The following is a 20,017-nucleotide window of genomic DNA, read 5'->3' as shown; positions in this document are numbered from 1 at the left end:
CGGACAAACGAATGAATAATGTGCAAACAACAAACAAGTCGCGCGTGTTGTTAATATGAAGTCATTCGATTGGATTCGTTCAACGGAAACAACGACATTCGGTGTTTGAATAACCTTAGCCATGGAAACCGCGTTCAATTATAGCGCGTTGTCTTTGCAGTCACCTTAAACATCGAGTCGGTAATCTTACTTTTACACCTTGTCCGGTAATCGGAATATAACCGTTTACCGTCAATGTCGACCAAACGTATGTACGATTTCGGTATTCGTCGGAAACGTCGTCCATTTCGAGGCGTATTCCGTTTTGGCGATCGCTAAAGATTTCTCCCGTGATATTTTATGGATGGGCAGTTATTTTTCTTACGACCGAAACGAAATCTGCACCGGTGCGCGATCGCGCGAACAACAACGAATAACGGGTGGGGGAATTGCAAAACTTACGAAAGCTAGAGGGACCGTTGACGGTCGATGCATGGAAACGCGTAATTTTTATGGACACGTGATCATTGATGTTTTTTTACAAACCACGAGGAAATCAAGCGACTATAAATTGCATTAGTTTACGATCCTGCCGAGGTTCGAGCAATTAGCAAAGATCCGGCCGCGGAATGTCCGACAGCGGGCGTGTACACTGCAGTGTTTATGTCATTTAACGCGTTTCATTATTGACGCACGTGCGGCGGAATATCCTTTACGGTGTAATGCGCGTACTAATATTATAACGAAACGCCCGGCGAATATCTTCCGAAACCTATTGCGTTTATGTTAATAAAACCTAAATATATTTTTAATTGCAGAACAAGTGGTTTTCTCCCGATGACGACGATGATTACACGCCACGTAATTACGGATTTGAACACGGCTATTAATTATCAAGCCAATAATGTATAAACGCTAGACCAGACTCTAAACCAGCTTTTATTTTTTATTATACCCCCCTCCCCTCTCTTCTCCAACTAGCTTTTATATTCGCTTTAGCAGAAGATTTCCTTCCGCTCGTTGTTGTACGCTTTTAAACGCGTTAAATCGTAACCGTGTTCGCAATAATCGCATGGACCGTCGTTCACGTTAACTCGATTTTTAAACTTTAAAATTGCGCGGAAGAAGCTTTGAAAATTAAAATAACGTTTGCAACTCGTGATGGATTTATTACACAATCGTATACACGTATATATTATGTACGTATGTGCGTGTATGCGTGCGCTTCTCTTAAGTGTATTATTTTATTGTTATTACTTTGTTGACGAGACGTTGTGTTGAGCGGCGACATGCGTATTCCGATCTAGATCTCTCAGTGTAATATTTAATGGCTTAATATACTCCATTGCTTACGATCAAACATCAAAGACTGGTGTGTACACGAGCACGTTTTAAATTATTTATAACATATTATATGGTCGCAGCGAGACGGAAACGTGAATAGAAATTGTTTTTTAATGGTAAAAAAAACCAGTAGAAATGACACTGGTGATAAAACATTAACGTTTCAATTGTTTTCATGCGATAAAGATAGTTTTAAAAATGCATTCGCCACAGGTTTCCTCCCGACGAGCTGTTTTGTTCGTCTCCATGCATACCACCGGTGACCGAAAGCCTGATCGATCGATTTACATCATCGTTTAGATCGTGCAACAGTCATAGCAAGCAGACCTGTACTTTGGAGGATGCCTAGAATACTTTTAGGCCTTATCTTAACAAAATATGTAGGTATATTTAATGAATAACAATGAATAAATTACAAAAAAAAAAACGTAACTTTATTTTTTTTATTTAATAACTGCGGTACATTAGCACCATTGAATATGTTTTCTTTGAATCTCGTTTTCAGATAGATTCAGTTATATTATTTATGATTTTTACTGTTGTAGACAATTGTATCTATTGTATTATTATAATAGATGAATGCATGCGAATTTAGAACATTTTATTTTATTTATTCTATAAAAAATATTTTAATATAAATTAAATTTGATTTGAGAAACGACAGTCAAAATACGGAACCCTTACACTTAGACTTGAATTGTTAATTTCTAAATGCGTGCTCCGTTTGCAACATTTCGGGGGGTGGGGGGAAGGTGCTCATGCATACCCGGTATCTCTCGTGCGCACGTCTATACGGAAATGCCCATTAAATACTGTCGATACGAGTAAACAGTTGACTCGAGAATAAGCAGACAAAATACATACACCGTATAGAGGCTTTGCACATCTTCCACATCTTGATCACCAGGATCGTATATAATGGGTGGTTCGGGAAGGCAATAGTCCTCCTCTGAAATATTTAAGGGGGCGGAAATATTTTTACGATGATTCTGAATAAAATAAAATCAATTATTTTGCATTCTCAATCAAAAATTATTTTTGAATAAATAAAATCATATAAAAAATTAATATTATACTATAAAATGATTTATATTAATTAGTAGTGTACAAAATATATATCTATTTAAGAGCATTTTATTTCACATGGTATTTTATTGAGATATAGGTAATGGTTTGATCTTGATTTGTATGGGGATGGGACATTCAGATCGAAAGGTACTAAATTATTTAAGGGAACCATCATTGGTCCAATGAAATACGACAATTTTCTATAACTTTATTTATGTAATTATAACTCCGTTATTATTTTGGATTTAATATTAATAATAAATATTGTATAATAGTGTACTGAAATGAGGAAGAATAATTGCGAGTGGCTTTTTAATGAATAGTCGGAGACGCTCATTTTTGGTTTTACACTAAAAATTCAGGGAAGAAGGGCGGCAAAATGTTGTTACTCCTGGGTGGAAAAATTTTAAACTCGATCCTGTTGATCACCATTCACGAATTGTCGAAATACATATTTAAACGCAAACACACTGCCAACTTCAAAATTATTGTGGAAATAATATTTTTATTTTCATTTTTTTCAGTTCCGGGACCGCAAAGTTTTTCGAACGTTTGTGAAGCGTTCAGTAGCGGTTTACGGAACAAAAACGTATTATGATCCGTTCGATTCGAAATGTTTGAAACCGTACTAGAAGAAAAAGATTTCTCGGTCGACGTTCGAATATACATTATCTGGCGCGTAAAAAAACTAGATCAGACAAGACGAAAATAAATATGCAATCGATTTTCATTTAATTGTTCTGTTCAAAGTTATGTAAGCACGTGAAACATTTGAAAGAAATGCATTTATTACGTTTGACGTCGTAAGTTTTTTTCGATTTATGTTCTTTTTCACAATACACGTGTCGGAAAAACTGCTCCGGCGTATCCGTTTCTCATACGTAAATATATGTACAGCGAATTGGCGAAGGATACGTAATACGACGTGCACACATACGTGACGGTCTTGGCTTGAAACGACCAGAATTTTCCGGACGACTTCCGGTCCTAGCTGAAAGTCTAGCTGAGCGACGCACGGCAAGCGACGCCAAAAAGTTCCAGCTTTATGAATAACTGCACAGCGATTATAAATCCTTCTCCGCGTGACTAATGCATTGTCCTCGGGAGGTGGTTAGGTTAAAAAAAAAAATGTCTACTCTTTCCCGCATTGTTATAATTTTAACTTTGTAGACATTAGCGCGCCACGTCCGTGCGGGGCTAAATATGTACGGGCGTGTTCGTTTTTAAACCCAAGAGATCCGCGAAAATCTCCCGGAAAGCGGTCCCGACAAGCGGACAAATGTTTCCACTTCGTACGCGCGTGCCGCAATGATAAACCGTGACTAGCGCGATTAGCTAACCCGCGATACGAAATACAGAACCGATGTGACTCAAACCGAGTGCCCGGTGTGTTGAGCCCGGATAAACGCTTTTGACGTCCAGATAAACATAAATACGGTACGTCAAAAATCTGTTCGGATAAAGATAAAAATGAGATCGACTAAAATAATTATTATGAATTCGTTTGGATAAAAAAATGGATAGATGTTTGAAAAAAAAAAAACAATGATTTTATATCGAAATGTCGAACAAAAACTGTTAATAATTATAGGGTCAATCATGAATAAAACATTCTGCAATTTGTGAGCAGCGTATGAAATTTGTCCCGATCATAAAGCGTTATATTTGTTTAGAACAAAAAAAAAAATTATGTAAAATTTGATAGTATACATTTATTTCGAAATCTCGTCTAATCGTTCACGTTTTTTGTGGTAAGACCGGTCGAGTCGGAAAATATACTAGCGAACGGTTATTGATGGTGAATGAATAATAGGCAATAGGCTTGCTCGTTTGACTGTTTAGCGCGTCACGATATTTTACAATTTACTAACATAAAATCAAAGAAAAAAAAGAAAACTGCCCCACGTGGATCAAAGGATTTATTCTCAAGAAGATTTTAATAGTTTTTACCACGAAACAAACAGTAGATGATGATGACGGTGATAGTTAACAGTTATCCATTACCCAAAAAGTAGATAATTGCCGTTATGATATATTATTACTATTCTTGGTGAAACCCACAGATATTTAATATACATGTAAATCTGCTTCAAATAACTGCTACGTTTGGTCGTTACTCATTAAGGTTTGTTCGTTGAAATTAATGTAAACGTATGGATATTTTTCAATCGTATTAAATTGTGTCTACACATTTAATTATTGAATAGTATTGTCGCAGCTACCCTGGTAACGCACGGAAATATTTCCGAGTCCCCGAAGCACTTATTATATTAATGAGATATTATATACAGTGTTATGACGATTCGTTGACTGGAGGATACAGACATCGGATAGAGAAAATTAGAGGCAAGAATGTAATGACAGGATGGTCCTGGTGGCCGAGTTTTACCGAAGAAAGAAAAAGAAAGAAAGATATTATACTTGAAAAAAAAATTCTTAATAAATAAACTGTAGACGACCAAAAATTGGTGTTCATCTTAGATAAACACATTATATTTTCATCTAGACAAAATAATAGACAGTTAATATTATCATTTTGTTAAGCCTCAATGTTACGCGTGTCCCGGATCGACTGCGTATTAAATGTTACGTATTGATACACGATTATAACTTTGTCTGCATATGTGGTGCCAATGGCGTGTTTTCGGGGGATGGTGGTGCTCGGGTTTTGACCTCCCTCCCCAGAAGAAAAAAAAAGTCTCAACGTTCACAAATGACTTGCTACGATGGTTAAGAGAAAGAGAACATTGATTTCGATCATGCAATAGTAAATAACTCTGCGTTTGCATTTGCAGCAGTAATAAAATAGTATGATCATTGATTCATACCTCATATATATTTTGTATAATATTGTAAAATCGTTTATTTTTTTGGAAAAGTGTTAAACCTCTCCCCCTCACCATTAACAATTTGATTATGTGGCACCGCGTGTTGCGTAACACGAGTAAGTTTAATTGGATTTCCCTTCCCGCACGACCATCTGTACTTATGATGTCTTTAAAGAATGCGCGATACACGTCTACACTTCTGCTACATACGCATGTTTATATATACAGTGGAACCTCTGTATATATATTTATGTATACGGTAATTAGCGATTTTGCGTGAAAAAAAGGAGAAAAAACGATTGCTTACCCAATGGGGAACGACAACGGCACATTAGTGCACATACGGGGGTGCTAGGGGGGCGCTTAACACTCCCAATTTCTAAAATAGTACCCCCAGTTTATTTCGAGGTTAGAATATTGTTTGAAGAGGATTATTTTGCATTTATAAGAATGAGTAAACCCCATTTTGCATTGGTAATGGTTTAATGAATGCATTAAGAGCATTGGGTATTTGTGATTATGTTACCTACGCATGTGATACTGTGAAGATGGTCAAGTTTTTGCTGAAACACCATTTAAGATTTTGGTTTTGCTTACTGTCTACAGGTTTGATCACTAATTGATAAGCAGGGATAGGATATGCAATGAAAAATTGTAAAATATGCATTTTATTTACCAAAATATGCAAAATATGTATTTCAATTTTTATAAGATAAACACAAAAATATTGTTACAAAAAAAAATATTAATTTGTTAAAATACATCAGTGGTTGGCTATTTATCATAATATAATATAAATGAGAAATAAAATAAAATTTAAGTTTGACAAAAAAACGAAGTTTTATACTTTAATCAGTAGGTCTAGAATTAAATACGAAATATTTATATTAAATTATAAATACTAATTACGAAATATGCAATAATATTAATTTTATTCAATATATGCAATAATATGCATTTTACACGAAATATGCAAAAACATGCAAAATGAAAACACCACGATTCATCTTATCGTGAGGTGATCCATGAGCATTACTGACAAAATCAATAATCAGAAGTCGCAAAAAAAACATGCTGTTGCATACAAATCTTAGCCTTGTTGATAAGAAACAGTGATGTTTATTTATAATATTTATTTATAATATAGAAAATTGCTTCATTTATAATTAAACGGTGTTTGTGGGGGTAGGGTGTTGCTCCCCAAAGATCACCTCGGAGTGGATAGTTTTAGTGCTATCAAGTTTTATACTGAACGTGCGCAAATGCAACCGCGTATGGACACCGCGACGTTAGGCGAGAATAATGTCGATCAATCGAACGACGTCCGAAAGGTTATGTTATTGATGTTCGTCGTCAGAGCCCGAAAAAGCCGACGTGGTACCATTTTGCGCGTAATTCACAGTACGCCACAGTGGAATACTTCTAGGGGGAGAGAGGTGACTCAAATTTTTTCTTTAATTCAGGATCAAAATTTACAAGTAAAATGTTTGGTAATAATTAAATCAGATGAATCCTTAATATCTGTGGTTTTTTTTTTTTTTTTTGAATCTAACGCCGGATCCACTTAGAATCGACTTTTATATAGTTCTTTTTCAACACCTGCCTGTGTTTTGAAAGTTACGCTTGTGTTTTGTTTGATTTTCCTCTAAGTGTGGACCCGATAAAAAGCTCAATTCAGTATTCACACCCCCACGTAGTTTGATTTCGTTATAAAATAATCCACATTAAAAAAAAAATGAAACGTGTACCTCACATATAATCGATCCCTCAAATACGGGGCGATTTTCCCTTCGCCTTCCCCTAAAATACGGTCATGGAACGACGGAGCTCCCGTTAACGCGTATAAACGCCTCGGGACTTACAAGTTCAGTCGCATAAATGGGCGCTATCGTGTACTGTAAACGTATAATGGTGTAATACGCGCCGAACATTATTATTATTTTATTTAAATTAGAACGGTAGACGACATAATTACGGCCGACTCGAGCCGTTGAGGCAGACCGATTGGTTTTTTGCTTGTATATCAACGTAGACGAATATTTAGGACACGAAAGTTTAATTTTTTTGTTGTTTTTATTCTCTTCGCACACGTATGTGACGACACACGCTATTAACGTCGGCCGTTCGATTCCCGGATTTGTTGTTCACGTCGATCATCGTTGTTTTCTTACGAATACGGTTGTAGGCGTCGTCCTGTTTCGTTCATTTGATTCATTTGTTTTCGGTTCAAGTACCGCGTCCTTTCCCGCTACTCCATTTGCCGTTCATATCATACGTTGGTACACGCACACAAGTATCATGTGTGTGCTTTAGGCGTTTGACGAATATGAAAGAGAAAATCCCTGACCGTTTGTTAAGCTTTACCGAGAGCAACTTACTAAAACCTTAGGTACAATATCTATTTTTAATCAGATTACGGTTTCAGTTGTACATTTTAATGGATTCTAAAGCTAGATCATTACGTACAAAATTAAAAAATAAATAGTAATTATTTAACAACTCTAAGTATACGATAATGTATGTACAAATTGTATATACCTATAAGAATATATTATAATATTATCCAATAACTATTTCCAATACCTTTGATCACATATGGCCCAGCGCTAAAATACTTGTACATATATAATCGATAAATTATTCTTGGTTTACACGATACGTAAAAAAGTCTGGATAAGTGAATTTATCGACTATGGACGGTTACTATGCAAAACCCGGTTACATGTACTCGTATTTCGCACGAATTGTTTTCATCGATACAATTATAAGTTATTATAACTTAATGATGAGGATCGATTTTTTTTTTTTTTTTTTTTTATATAGGTTATAGTGATGAGCAAAGCTCATAACTTCTATCATTTGCATATTTTTTTTGAGAGGTCCTAGAGGTACCTATGTAAGCTATACATTTGTTTCAGATAACCAAAAAGCTACATATGAAATTGTATGTTGCATATTTTTGCATATTTCAAAGTATAAATGCAATTTTGCTTTTTTTCGCTTTTTTTCGTTTTCATCATCGTTAATGTTAAATCAGATCTGTTGTAAATTGTTAATGTATAAATATATATCACTTATATCAGCACTTAATTTAAATATTTTTTTTTTCGTAATTAACTTATTAATTGAAGTTAAATTAAGTTAATGATATTTTTTAACTTAATTGAACATGAACTCAATAAACTTAACTGAGTTAAAAAATATCATTAACTTGCCCAGCCTTGCATTTTATTCGAAGAAATACAGTTTAATTATACATATATATTCATGTGATTTACAAACTGTTTATTTTATCTATGGTTTACAATTTTATGTACAAAGATATTTCATTTAAGAAATGTTTAAACATAACTGATGGGCTCGTTATTGCTATTAATTTCCATTCTAATACTGCAATAATTTTGAACATAATTTACCGAATATAAATTAGTTAAATAAGATCGACGACAATAAATTCAGAATAATATGTTCTTGTTAAAAAAAAAATAATAATAAAAATAATAACAATAATGTGGTAAAAAGTTCAAAGTATATATGTCTCAATTAAGCCGATGGTTTTCTTTTTGAGATGATAAATTTATTTTTTAAATTAAAAGTGTTGGCGTGGCGAAAATGTTCAACATTCATCACCGGATAAATTACTAAGGGTTTTTATTATTTTGTATACATTTGAGAATAACAATTCACAGCACTGAAAAATTGTGTTTACATACCTATTTTATTTTTCGATCAAAATCGTACATTATGTAATCTAATCCAAGAGCTTGGATTCTTTGGAGCTAATGAAATACATAAATATATCAAGCAGAAGGTACCATAACTTCCTTACAATTAAAATTAATTGAGCATTGTCTTGACATAAAACGTGTACTTGATGTTTACCCGGTCATAATGTTTGAGTATAGTTCTCTACTCGGGAACAATGCAATTATATTATTTAATAGTGTTATTAATTTTACATTTAATGGATTTCTCAGACGTTAAAAATACTCAAGCTATTTTTCAATCATACAAGGTTAAGTCGGCGAACATTGTACTTGACGAGGTTCATCAGAATCCTAAAACGTACATCCAATGAAATAATACGTAGAAATTAAACCACGCGGAAGAAAATTACTACTATGATGTGTGTGTATATGTGCTATTCCTTTTTTTTTTTTTTAATTTATTTTGATTGTGTACCTTTTTGGAAGGCATAAGGAAAATTCGAAAAGTTTTATACAGCTTAATTAATAGATTGAACACAGATGGTATTTTATACGGAGGTTATTTTGCACGAGTTCTTAGTAGTTTAAGAGAGAACTTTTTACCGTGAAATATAAAAACATATGAACGTTTATAGCAAGTGCAAATAACGTAACTTTTGAACGACTACAGAAGGTGAAAGGTGTAAAAAGTTACGCGCACGTTTTGATGTGTAACTATCAACATATTATATGCAGTGCACGCTAGCAGGCACACGAAAACTTGATATTGTTATTTTCACGGTGAGTAAATAAAATTAAATGTATTAAGGTCGAGACTCCTAGGTCGGTGATAATATAGGGTATGGTATTCCTATATTATGTTAGTATTTAAAACTTGAAATTATTGTACTACCATTGCTCTCGAAAAGACGATTTTGATTAAAATAGGCAAGGCGAATCAGTTTACATTTTTGAAGATAATTCATATGGTAGAAAAATCAAATTTCTAAACAAGGTAATTATATTTTAATGTCAAAATTAACTTTCATAAAAAACAAAAGTCATCTAAAATTTGGAAAAATCAGAAAATTTGCTATTTTTCAAGACTACGTTTCGACTACGTACAAAATTTTATGAAAAAATCGTGTATGAAGTTTTCAATTATATAGTATAAAAATTTAAAATTCAATAATTCGTCGACTCAGTGGTGGATCCACAGAGAAAACATAGAGACCAAGACCCCAGACTGAAATATATTGGATCTATTATATTAATATACAGGAGCGTCAAGGTGTACGGTTGCACCCCTTACTTTTATAATAGTTACAATTGAGCTACGCCCTCCTGAAATAAAGCTCGATTATTAATATGATTAATTTTTATTATAATTTATTAATTGAATTATGTTTATATTTTTATATTCACACTTATCAATATTGGTATACTGTAAATTATGATTACAAATTTAAATTACATTGGTTAGAAACGAAATCGTGCTATGCTCTCAATTAATTGAATAAACAATATATTGATAAAATATATATTTTCTACCTGTTACCAAATAATGGAATAATTGTACATATGCAGCATAAAATGCAAATTTGTATTAATATGATCATACCTATGTATTTAGTTATGACTTTTGACTATTTATTTTCTGTATACGTTACATGACTATTTAATATATATGTCTATTGGACTATTTCTATAATAAAATATGCTATGAATAAAATGTACTCGTATTATACAATTATAATTTATTTATTATATAATTAACTCTTAATAATAAACATTGAACTATAAATTGAGAATCTTAAAACATTTTAATGAACTATTGAAGTACAATTGTATAAAATAAATGCAACCAGGTTAAAATCATATTTCTATTTTTTTTATAAAATGATTTCTAAATAAGCATAAAGCACCATTAAAATATAACAAAGGTTTTTTTTAAAAATGTCGGGGGGGGGGAATTTAGCCCACTAAGCCCCTATCTCCCTATAACGTCACTGTGTTGATGCGATGATTCGGTCTACGATGTACGGAAATAATTGAAAGCAGAATAATGTACATATATGTATATCTATTTTTATATGGCCAAATTATTGATCATATAAGAAAAGCTGAAGTGTTTGCTATCATGTTCGATAAAATTACCAAAACGTCACACGTCGAATTCGGTTTATCAATAAGATATTTATATGATGGGAAAAATCTATGAACGATCCATTAAATTCGTTCAAGCCAATAAATCCATTAATGCAGTGGCATAGCTAGGATTTTTAAATGGGGGTGGGCAAATACTTTTTTGAGTAAGTTGGATAAGAAAATATTTCAGAGTTCATCCTTTCCCCTTCCTACCAACATGTTCATAAATGTATTTCAAACGTTTTGAAATATTTTCAATAATATTTTTTAAAATATAATTTATAAAAATAATAAATTAACAGTGGTCAGCTGCGGTAGTATCGCTGCAATATAATAAAAAATACGAGTACTATAGTGGTTATAATCATAAAATAATAGCTTTATGCGAGAGTCACCGATAACCTTCATGATAGCCACCAACAAAATAATGATAATCACGGCAGAAGTAATATATGCCTATGTACCGAAGACAAAACCCGTTATTCATAAATATTTAGTTTATACCAAAGTTGTAAAATACTTAAATACTGTATACTAGTATAGTACAAGCACACGACCCATGAGGGGTGTGTTATAGCTCCCTCAGACACCTTCCTTGATAACGTCACTGTATTAATGGGTGCGACTCGTTTGCGCACATTTATCTTTTTTACGACACGATTGCGCACAAAATCACTAATCGTTTGCGCACACATACTTTAGATTTAAATAATAAAGGTACAACTCGTTTGAGCATATTTCCTTTCTTTTGCTTAATTTTAATTAATTAATAGACTGTATAAAATAATAATATATATGCATATTATATATATATATATATATATATATAAAAAAAAAAAAATATATAAATTAAGATTTAACTTTGCATTTCTAAGTATTTATTGTATAATTTAACATCGAGCGACCAGATATCGGCGAGAATAAGATATATATACAACAATATAATACAGATAAAAGTAATAATAACGTCAATGATTATACGCGTAAACAATATTGTCAATTATTAATTTAATATTACAAAAATTAAAATATTTTAAAAAACATGCATTGTAGGTTTAATAAGTAATAATAGTAGTCTATTAGTTATAAAATTATACTAATTTAGAATGGTGGCATTTAAGTCCGATTTTCTTTATATAAGTTAAACGATTAATAATATTATTTTTATATTCATTCCAAATGTTTTCCGATTGTATCTCCTTATTGATTATCTCTTTTCTTTTGAAATTTATGATTTTATTGTTTATCGAATTAATTTTTAAATCAGTGTCACTTTGAATTTCAATAATGACGTCGATTACTTGATGTATGTGCGGATGAGTAGTGTAAAACTGACTGTTATATTGTTTGTGATAACTCTCTGCACCATTAGTAGTCTTAGGATTATTAGTAGGTTTACAAGCCCATAATGTTGGAGGAAAATTGCTGTCCGATGCAATGTAATTTTCTAAAATATAATCGAAAAATATAGAAATATTACTAGACGTAGTACTTGGTGCTATCGACATAAGATCACAAAATCCATCAGAAACTTCGTCAGGAGGTAAATAACTTAATCCAAAAAAACATTTCATCCATTTGCCAACTTCTGAGTCGTTGTTTAAGTACTCGCTCGATAATAATTTATGTTGTTGAATATGTCTAAGCCAATTTTGCCCTAAATGAAAGTTACAACACGTAATTTTGCAGTAAGGGAAAATTTGCAATACTGCATTATGCACAGATTTTTCAAAGTTGACATGAAAATTGCTTAAATTTATTATATTACCAGTAATTTGAATACATATATTTTGTAATGTTCTCCACATATTGATGTAAGTATCAGTATGTTTGTTACTTAAAAAACAAAACGCCACAGGAACATAAAAATTGTTTTTAAATACGTAAACAGTATAAAGTTGAACAAAATATTTCGGAGCGAATGAAAATGTCCCATCCCCAAAAACGTGTTCTGCACTTTGTAGCAACTCTAAATTTTGTTTACATGTAAATATAAATATATTTTCATCATCACTAACGAAAGAAAATTTATTACCTTTGTAAGTAAGATTATGCTGATCATCAACTAATTGTTTTTTATCATCTTCTAAAGATCTCGGTATGTTTGGAAAGGATTTTTTTCGTTTTTCATTCATGGATCTTCGAATTAATTTCATATCGCTATATTGAAGATGTTCGGAGTTATCATTGTTTTTCAATTCCCGGCGTATTAGTTTATTTGGTATAATATGTAAATCCTCTTCAGCTGTACGTTTCAATTTGCTTCTTACTACTTCTCGATGAATTGTTCGGTCGTCGTACTCGTCATGGGTATGCGTGTTTGTCATTTTTAAAATTTTATATGATTTTATATGACTTACGGAACATTTTTTATTTGTACACCTAAAATGTTTATCGCCAGATTTTAAAGTTCGGAATTCTCAAAATTTATAACTTTCTATGTTTAAACATTTTTTTCCTCGACGCGTTTCAAAAACATCACAAATTTCGATATCCATAGTCAATACAGTTAGTAGTTATAGTACAGCTTTCTGGCGAACGACTGTTTAAAAGTATTACGCTTTCCTAATACACGACGATTATTTTAAATCATTATATATTGATATTGATATGCTGGTAATTTGTACTGATAATTTGTACCGATAATTCAATTACTTTAGGTAAGTTTAAATTTAAAAATATAAAATACATGTTACTTAGTGATTATGTTGTGCGCAAACGAGTCGTCCGTTTACAGGTAAACGACTGATTTTGTTGTGCGCAAACGAGTCATCGATATCTAGGTAAAAAATTTAAATTGTGCGCAAACGAGTTGCACCGGTATTAATGTGGATTATGTTAGGTTTGGAGAGTCAAACCTTATAGAATTTGCTATTGATAATATTTTATTAGATATTTTAGAAGACTTTGAACTCAATTTGAATTTTTTTGTAGGCGTAGGAACTGATGGATACAGCGTAATGGCTTTAAAAATATTGGTGCCATAACTATTATTTTAAAAGAATGTCCAATGGCTGTACAATGTCCATGTTTCAATGATGTGTTAAATATTTATCTTTCTAATTTACTTAATAATTTACTTAAAGTAGCTTTTGTTAGAAATACTATCAGCATATTGAAAGAAGTTATTGCGTTTTTAATGGTTCTACAAAGTGGTAATTTTTTTGTTATTTTTTGCAATTATTAAGAAAACTACCGGGAAGTGTATAAAAACGATCTTCTTTCAAAGTCCTAACTAGAAAAAATGTCCTATTAGAAATTTCTTATAACTTTGATGATTGGAAAATTTGTCCTGTTTAAAATCGTGTACACAGATACACAAACAAACAAATAACATAGTAGTAAAGCCAATATGTTGCTCGAGGCATTTCATTCAGTATCTAAAATAACAATGTTTATATTACAAGTAATATATTATAACTTAACAACGGGTGTATTAATGCGCTATAGTCGGTGTTTGTATATATGTTTTCGTACTGCAAAAGTAGAGTTTTCGGTTTTGGTTCAGTGAAATCTTCATTAAGATTAAGTAAATATTTTCCGAAGCTTGCATCGCTTCTATACACCCACGATATTTGATCCCGTCCTATAATCGTACATACTTCTAACGAATGAGTTAAATCATTTGAATGTTTTATCAGGATGTAATTTGTTAACACTTAACTCTCAGACACTTTCTCACCAAGCCGCCAAATATATATTACACGCGTACGTGACAGATCCTCCGGAGTTGAGTCGAAGAGGTACGTGTTTCACTTATCAAATCTATGGTAGTATACAAAATACAATTCGCAACAGTTACACCTATATAATTTGCATTAAGATTATTCGAGAAAATCCTACTCGTTTTTTCACTTAAGACCGTATAGTGAATAGTCCATTCGTCTAGATCTGTCTGCAGAACTTGTTTAAGGTTTTTTTTTTTCATTTCATTTCGAATACTTCTGCATTATATGCATACAGCATTACGCACTGTAGGGATAAGCATGACGTCCGGAGATCTGAATTTTCCGAACATCTGGATATTCAAACCCGGATTTGAATCAAATTTCTTCTCTGGATGTGCTTAAATACCGGATCATCCGGATTTATGGATTTGCTTTTTATATGGATTATAATCATTTTTTGAAATAAATTATTTTATTTCACTATAGTTAAAATGTAACGACAAATCAATAAAATTGTTTTTAACGAATCGCAGTTTAATTGCCATGACTTGAACAGTTTTATAATTGATTAATGTTAGCTACCAAAACGAGTTGTTGAACCGTTGTGTTTACACTTTATACATCCATGGCATACACGATCGTGACTGAATACCCGAATAACCTAAATTAAATTTATATGAACATAAGAATGAGTGATTAAAAATCAAATTTGAAGCAAATATTCCAGAAATGTACATTACCAGTGCACTGCTAAGGCGAGAGCGGTTACAGTCAGGTTATTTTACTCGATATTCTAATCGTGACCGTCATTATTTGACCAACGAACGTCGCATGTGCTCCACTCGGTGACAGACTTTTCGACACATAGTTTTCCTACAATACCGACGTCAAAATTCGTATGTTACCGACCGTTATTCCGATCGTCGTGTGCAATATAAGAGCGTGTGTATCATCGAGCCGGGTACGAACTCGGGTCGAAAACACCACGGTAGCTGCTACACGCTCATCTCGAGAAAAATGTTCGGAAAAATAAAGATCCCTAAGGGCGAAATGCAAAACTCGATACTGTAGCGTGGGTGACGGAGGCTATTAGTGATTTGTACGAAAACCGAAAACATCGCTTTAGGGGACGTTCCTTCATTTTTGTACGAACACAGAAAAAAAAAGAATAACAAGTATTTCATTCAAATTTTTGTTATGACATAACCACCATTCTATCAAAAAAAAAAAAAAAAAAAAAAAAAATCGAAAAAAAATATCTAAAACATCTTTAATACGATACAAAATAGTTATAAGTACAATATCGTTAAATCCAAAAGAACAAATATCACGTACGTCGACCTTTATTTCTTCGATATTCGATAAACGGTTATACATTTTTAAACATTAAACCAAGAGTTAGATGTGAAAACAGTTTTCGATTTTCATTGGTTCTTGAAAATTTGTTCGCGAATGTCAATAAACCGGACCGACGCAAAAAATCAAACGTTCAATGTCGCGTAAAGTGTCGACGTTCCGTGCGACGTTAAAAAAGCGCAAACCTGTATACCGCACTTCAGTGGCGGAGCCAGGAACTTTTTATGGGGGGGGGGGGGTTCAGCAAATTTATATATATTTAATATTATCACTATCATTTTGACTAGTATTTGTATTTATCTCGGTATTTTTAAGTCTGGTTGACATTAGTTTTTTTGGCTTAGGTAAAAAAAAAACAATTTTTCTAGTCTACTTATTTGTTAAAGAATTTGCCTGTAATAAATAATAATAATAATAATAACAATTTAGTAACTAGGAACTAATATAGGAACATAAATGTTAGATATTAGAATATTTTCTGTCCAATATACTAGGTATACTAAAAATTAAATTTTAAAAATATCTTACCATACTGGAACGTTAAGACGTCTTAGAATGTGATGTCAAATATAAACGAATAAACGATTATTAAGTAAAACAGTGAGACATGAGACACCAACGAGCAACAACCATTTACTAATAACTATTAGTTTTACACAATAAGGTACTTGCGTTAAATAATCGGTGAGCCGCGAACGCAATAGGTATACCCAAAATAAACTTTGAATACAGACAATGATATATCGCTTTTATCTCAGTTATCGGGACCAGACGACCGATTTAGAATCAACCGTTGTAGAGAACCTAAGTAATATGTTCCCAAGCAAAAATTATCAAAGTAGTAGTAAATTATCTAAATATGATCATAATATTATGACGTGTGTGTGTGTGTGTATGTGTGTGTGTGTGTTTGTGTGTGTGTGTGAGTGTGTATGTGTGTGTGTGTGCAGCGTGTGCGTAATACGTTTATAGTGTTTATACAAACTATTAATATGATTTCCAAGTCAAAATTCTAAAATATAAAAAAATGTTAAAGAAAAAACCGTGTTTCGTGTAAAAGTTAATTTACCATTCAGGTTCATGGGGGGGAGGGGTACTGACCCCCCACCCACCATGGACACGCCACTGCAGCACTGCCGTCAGGTTCGTTACGGTCGTAACCGTAACCGCGTTACCGGACGTTTCGTGATGGGGGACGCGGAGAGGACGGAAAACCGCGGTGATCCCCGGGAACGCCGGTCAGACGGTCTAGACGCGCGCGTGCATACCGCGACGTTCGTTATAAACATTTCTACCGCGCGTACGTGGCCCGTTCTGCTTGCACTGCAATTCTTTCACCCCCCCCCCCCCCACCCGCATCTTATCGTCCGTCCGTCCGTATGAATATCAATAACGGTAACACACCGGTAGCGCCGACTCGCGTCACTGTCAACTTGTCACTCGTACCGCGGTTAATTAGCTGTGTCGCTTCGCGGCCGTCTTTTTTTTTCCATTTCTTTTTTCTTTTTCTCTTCCATTATTTTTTCGTGCGCGTTCACGGACTCGGGCCGAACGTACGGCCGAGGGTTTTCATTTTATTTTTATTTTTCTTACCCCCAACCACTCCCCCCTCCCGGGTTATTTTCTTTTTCGCAGCACCGTAAATGGGCGCGCGCAAAACGATCGGTCGAAAATGATTGGATCGCGCGTCCGAAACACGACGCAGAATAGTTGTTGCAACAATGCCGTTAAAACGCTTACGAATAATGACCGCGCGAGACACTTTTGGCAGAGTTCAGTTTTTAACGCTACTCCGTCACGCGTGGAATTCACAAACTTTTTTGTTTCTACGCGGATATATTTTATCGCACGTGCAATTTCGAAATAATTCAAATGTATTTATAAAACGCTTCTATCCGAAAATGTGTTTGCGGAAAAAATAAAATTTAAATAAAATTCGTTTCGCTCAGAATCTAAAAAACGGTTTGGAGCGTTTATTTTATCATGGATTATCGGACGAAACCAATAGTGTCGACTCGTGTCGAATTCTTTTATTCATAAACCGTTATGGTTTTTAAATTTTACTCGACGTTTGTCCACATCAAGAGAGAATCAATAATATATCGTTACGACGCAGACCGTAAGTATTCGTTGCATCTCGTTTTGTTATTGTTATATCCTTATTGTTACGAAAACCTCGTTGACCTGCACCATTGAAATAATCATGAGTTCGCTGCACGCGATGACGAAACTTTGCACGATACGATATAATATTATTTATCTTCCGACGAACACGACGCTTCCTTTCCGAGGTAATTTCAAATCATATTTTATCTTGTAAAAAAAAAAATGGTTAAAATATATCATCTCGATGGGAAAATGTCGCTGTACAGTCGATATACGTAAATAAGCCTCATAAATATGTAGTGTGAAACGCCCGCCTGCGGAACAAATCGTTTGATAAACGTACGCGCTTAAAATGATAGTATCAGTGAAAACCGAGCCTAAAAATTATCCGTGAAAAAATTTAAAACATCGCTAAATCAGGATGTACCTGTACGGTGAGCGTTCCGTTGAATACGTCATAGTAATGTTGTAGTGATTCGTTTTTTTTTTTTTTTTATTTACATTGATATTCAAACCGTTTAGATGATATCATCTCATTACGTGTCAAGATGAAAACGACATTTCTCTCTTCGATTCACGTTGTTCGCTGATAAAACGCTACTGGAAAAAAAAGGTACTTATCTATATTTTATGCCGAAATGCACGCGTGTACGAAGTGTTTGCGCGAAAAATTGTTCCGCGAAACCGTTTCGTTTTGCTTTCGTTCTAAACAATCGGATACATTGTGCACCGTGGTATAGGTCGGAAACTCTGGGAATTTCGTTCAAGTATAGTTTAATCAATTCGCAGTGATCGACCAGCGGGATATGTTTATATCTCACGGCTGGGCAAGTGCGCCTACCGCCAATGGCTATTTTTTCTGATTTTCCGTAGTGCACATATTTAAGTTTGAGCCTAGTTACCATCAAAAATAAAAGGTGAACGTGAATTTATCAAAGAGATAAAAACGATAAAAACGATAAATCAGGGACCTCAAAGTTTCACTCTACCAACTCGCCCGCTTGTCTCACCCGTAGCCCGTTATTCTTGCGGTATTTGGTTTTTCTGTCGGTAACCGATTTCTTTTAACCGTCTCGCCGCCCGAACCTCGCTAATACGCACTGATGCTGGACGACCCGACCGCTTACTGCGTTCGCGGTTCGAAATCGTCATCGCGGTAACCACATCGGCTTTCGTGTTGGAGAGCAAATCTACACGAAAAAAATGAAAAAATACACATATTTATTTGTCACTCCCCGTTCGACAGAAAATCTACGTACAAATAATTAAAACAACGGTTAAAAAAAACCACGTTATTGCGCATTGCGGTATGTATATATTGTATTACACGCGAATGCGTAAGCAAAAATGTTATCAATGGCGTAAATGTGATAAGTGACATTTTCGTAATTATTCAGGAGAACGATTTTTAAGTTAGAGCTGTTATAACAATTCAAAAATGTAACGAACTGTAATGAAAATATTGCTATATTTTCCGTAACATGTAATGAATAATGAGTATTGAAAAACCTGCAATTACCATATTTATAATCTTAAAAAAAAAAATTTTAAAACAAATATTGTACTTAACATATTTTGTACACGTAACAAGTAATACTTTAACACATTTTTCTTCTAATTTCAATAAAGAACAACAATTACTTGAATAATGTTATAATTTCGATTGTGCATAATGTGCATAATTTTATGATTAAATTTAATATGCACTTAACTCATTTTTCAAAAAAAATGTCACTTATCACATTTGTGCGTTACGTCATCGTTATATCTTATTCATTTCTATTATCATTATTATTATTATTATTATTATTATTATTATTATTATTATTATTAT

At 33.3% G+C, this 20,017-nt stretch overlaps 1 protein-coding gene across 1 annotated transcript; it reads right to left on the bottom strand.

The window, feature by feature from the left end:
• Positions 1-8,520: 8,520 nt before the first annotated feature.
• LOC112692866 lies at positions 8,521-12,861 on the bottom strand. The gene is made up of 2 exons (XM_025567680.1): positions 12,327-12,861; positions 8,521-8,609 (listed from the first exon to the last, which is right to left on the bottom strand). The coding sequence occupies exons 1-2, from the start codon at positions 12,859-12,861 to the stop codon at positions 8,521-8,523; spliced, it is 624 nt and encodes a 207-aa protein (XP_025423465.1).
• Positions 12,862-20,017: the final 7,156 nt, after the last annotated feature.

The sequence above is a fragment of the Sipha flava genome, unplaced genomic scaffold (genome assembly GCF_003268045.1).
Source record: "Sipha flava isolate LNK unplaced genomic scaffold, YSA_version1 77_pilon_pilon, whole genome shotgun sequence".
In the NCBI taxonomy this organism is placed as follows: domain Eukaryota; kingdom Metazoa; phylum Arthropoda; class Insecta; order Hemiptera; family Aphididae; genus Sipha; species Sipha flava.
The sequence above is the reverse complement of the archived record's forward strand: the minus strand, read 5'-3'. Positions and strand labels throughout refer to the sequence as shown.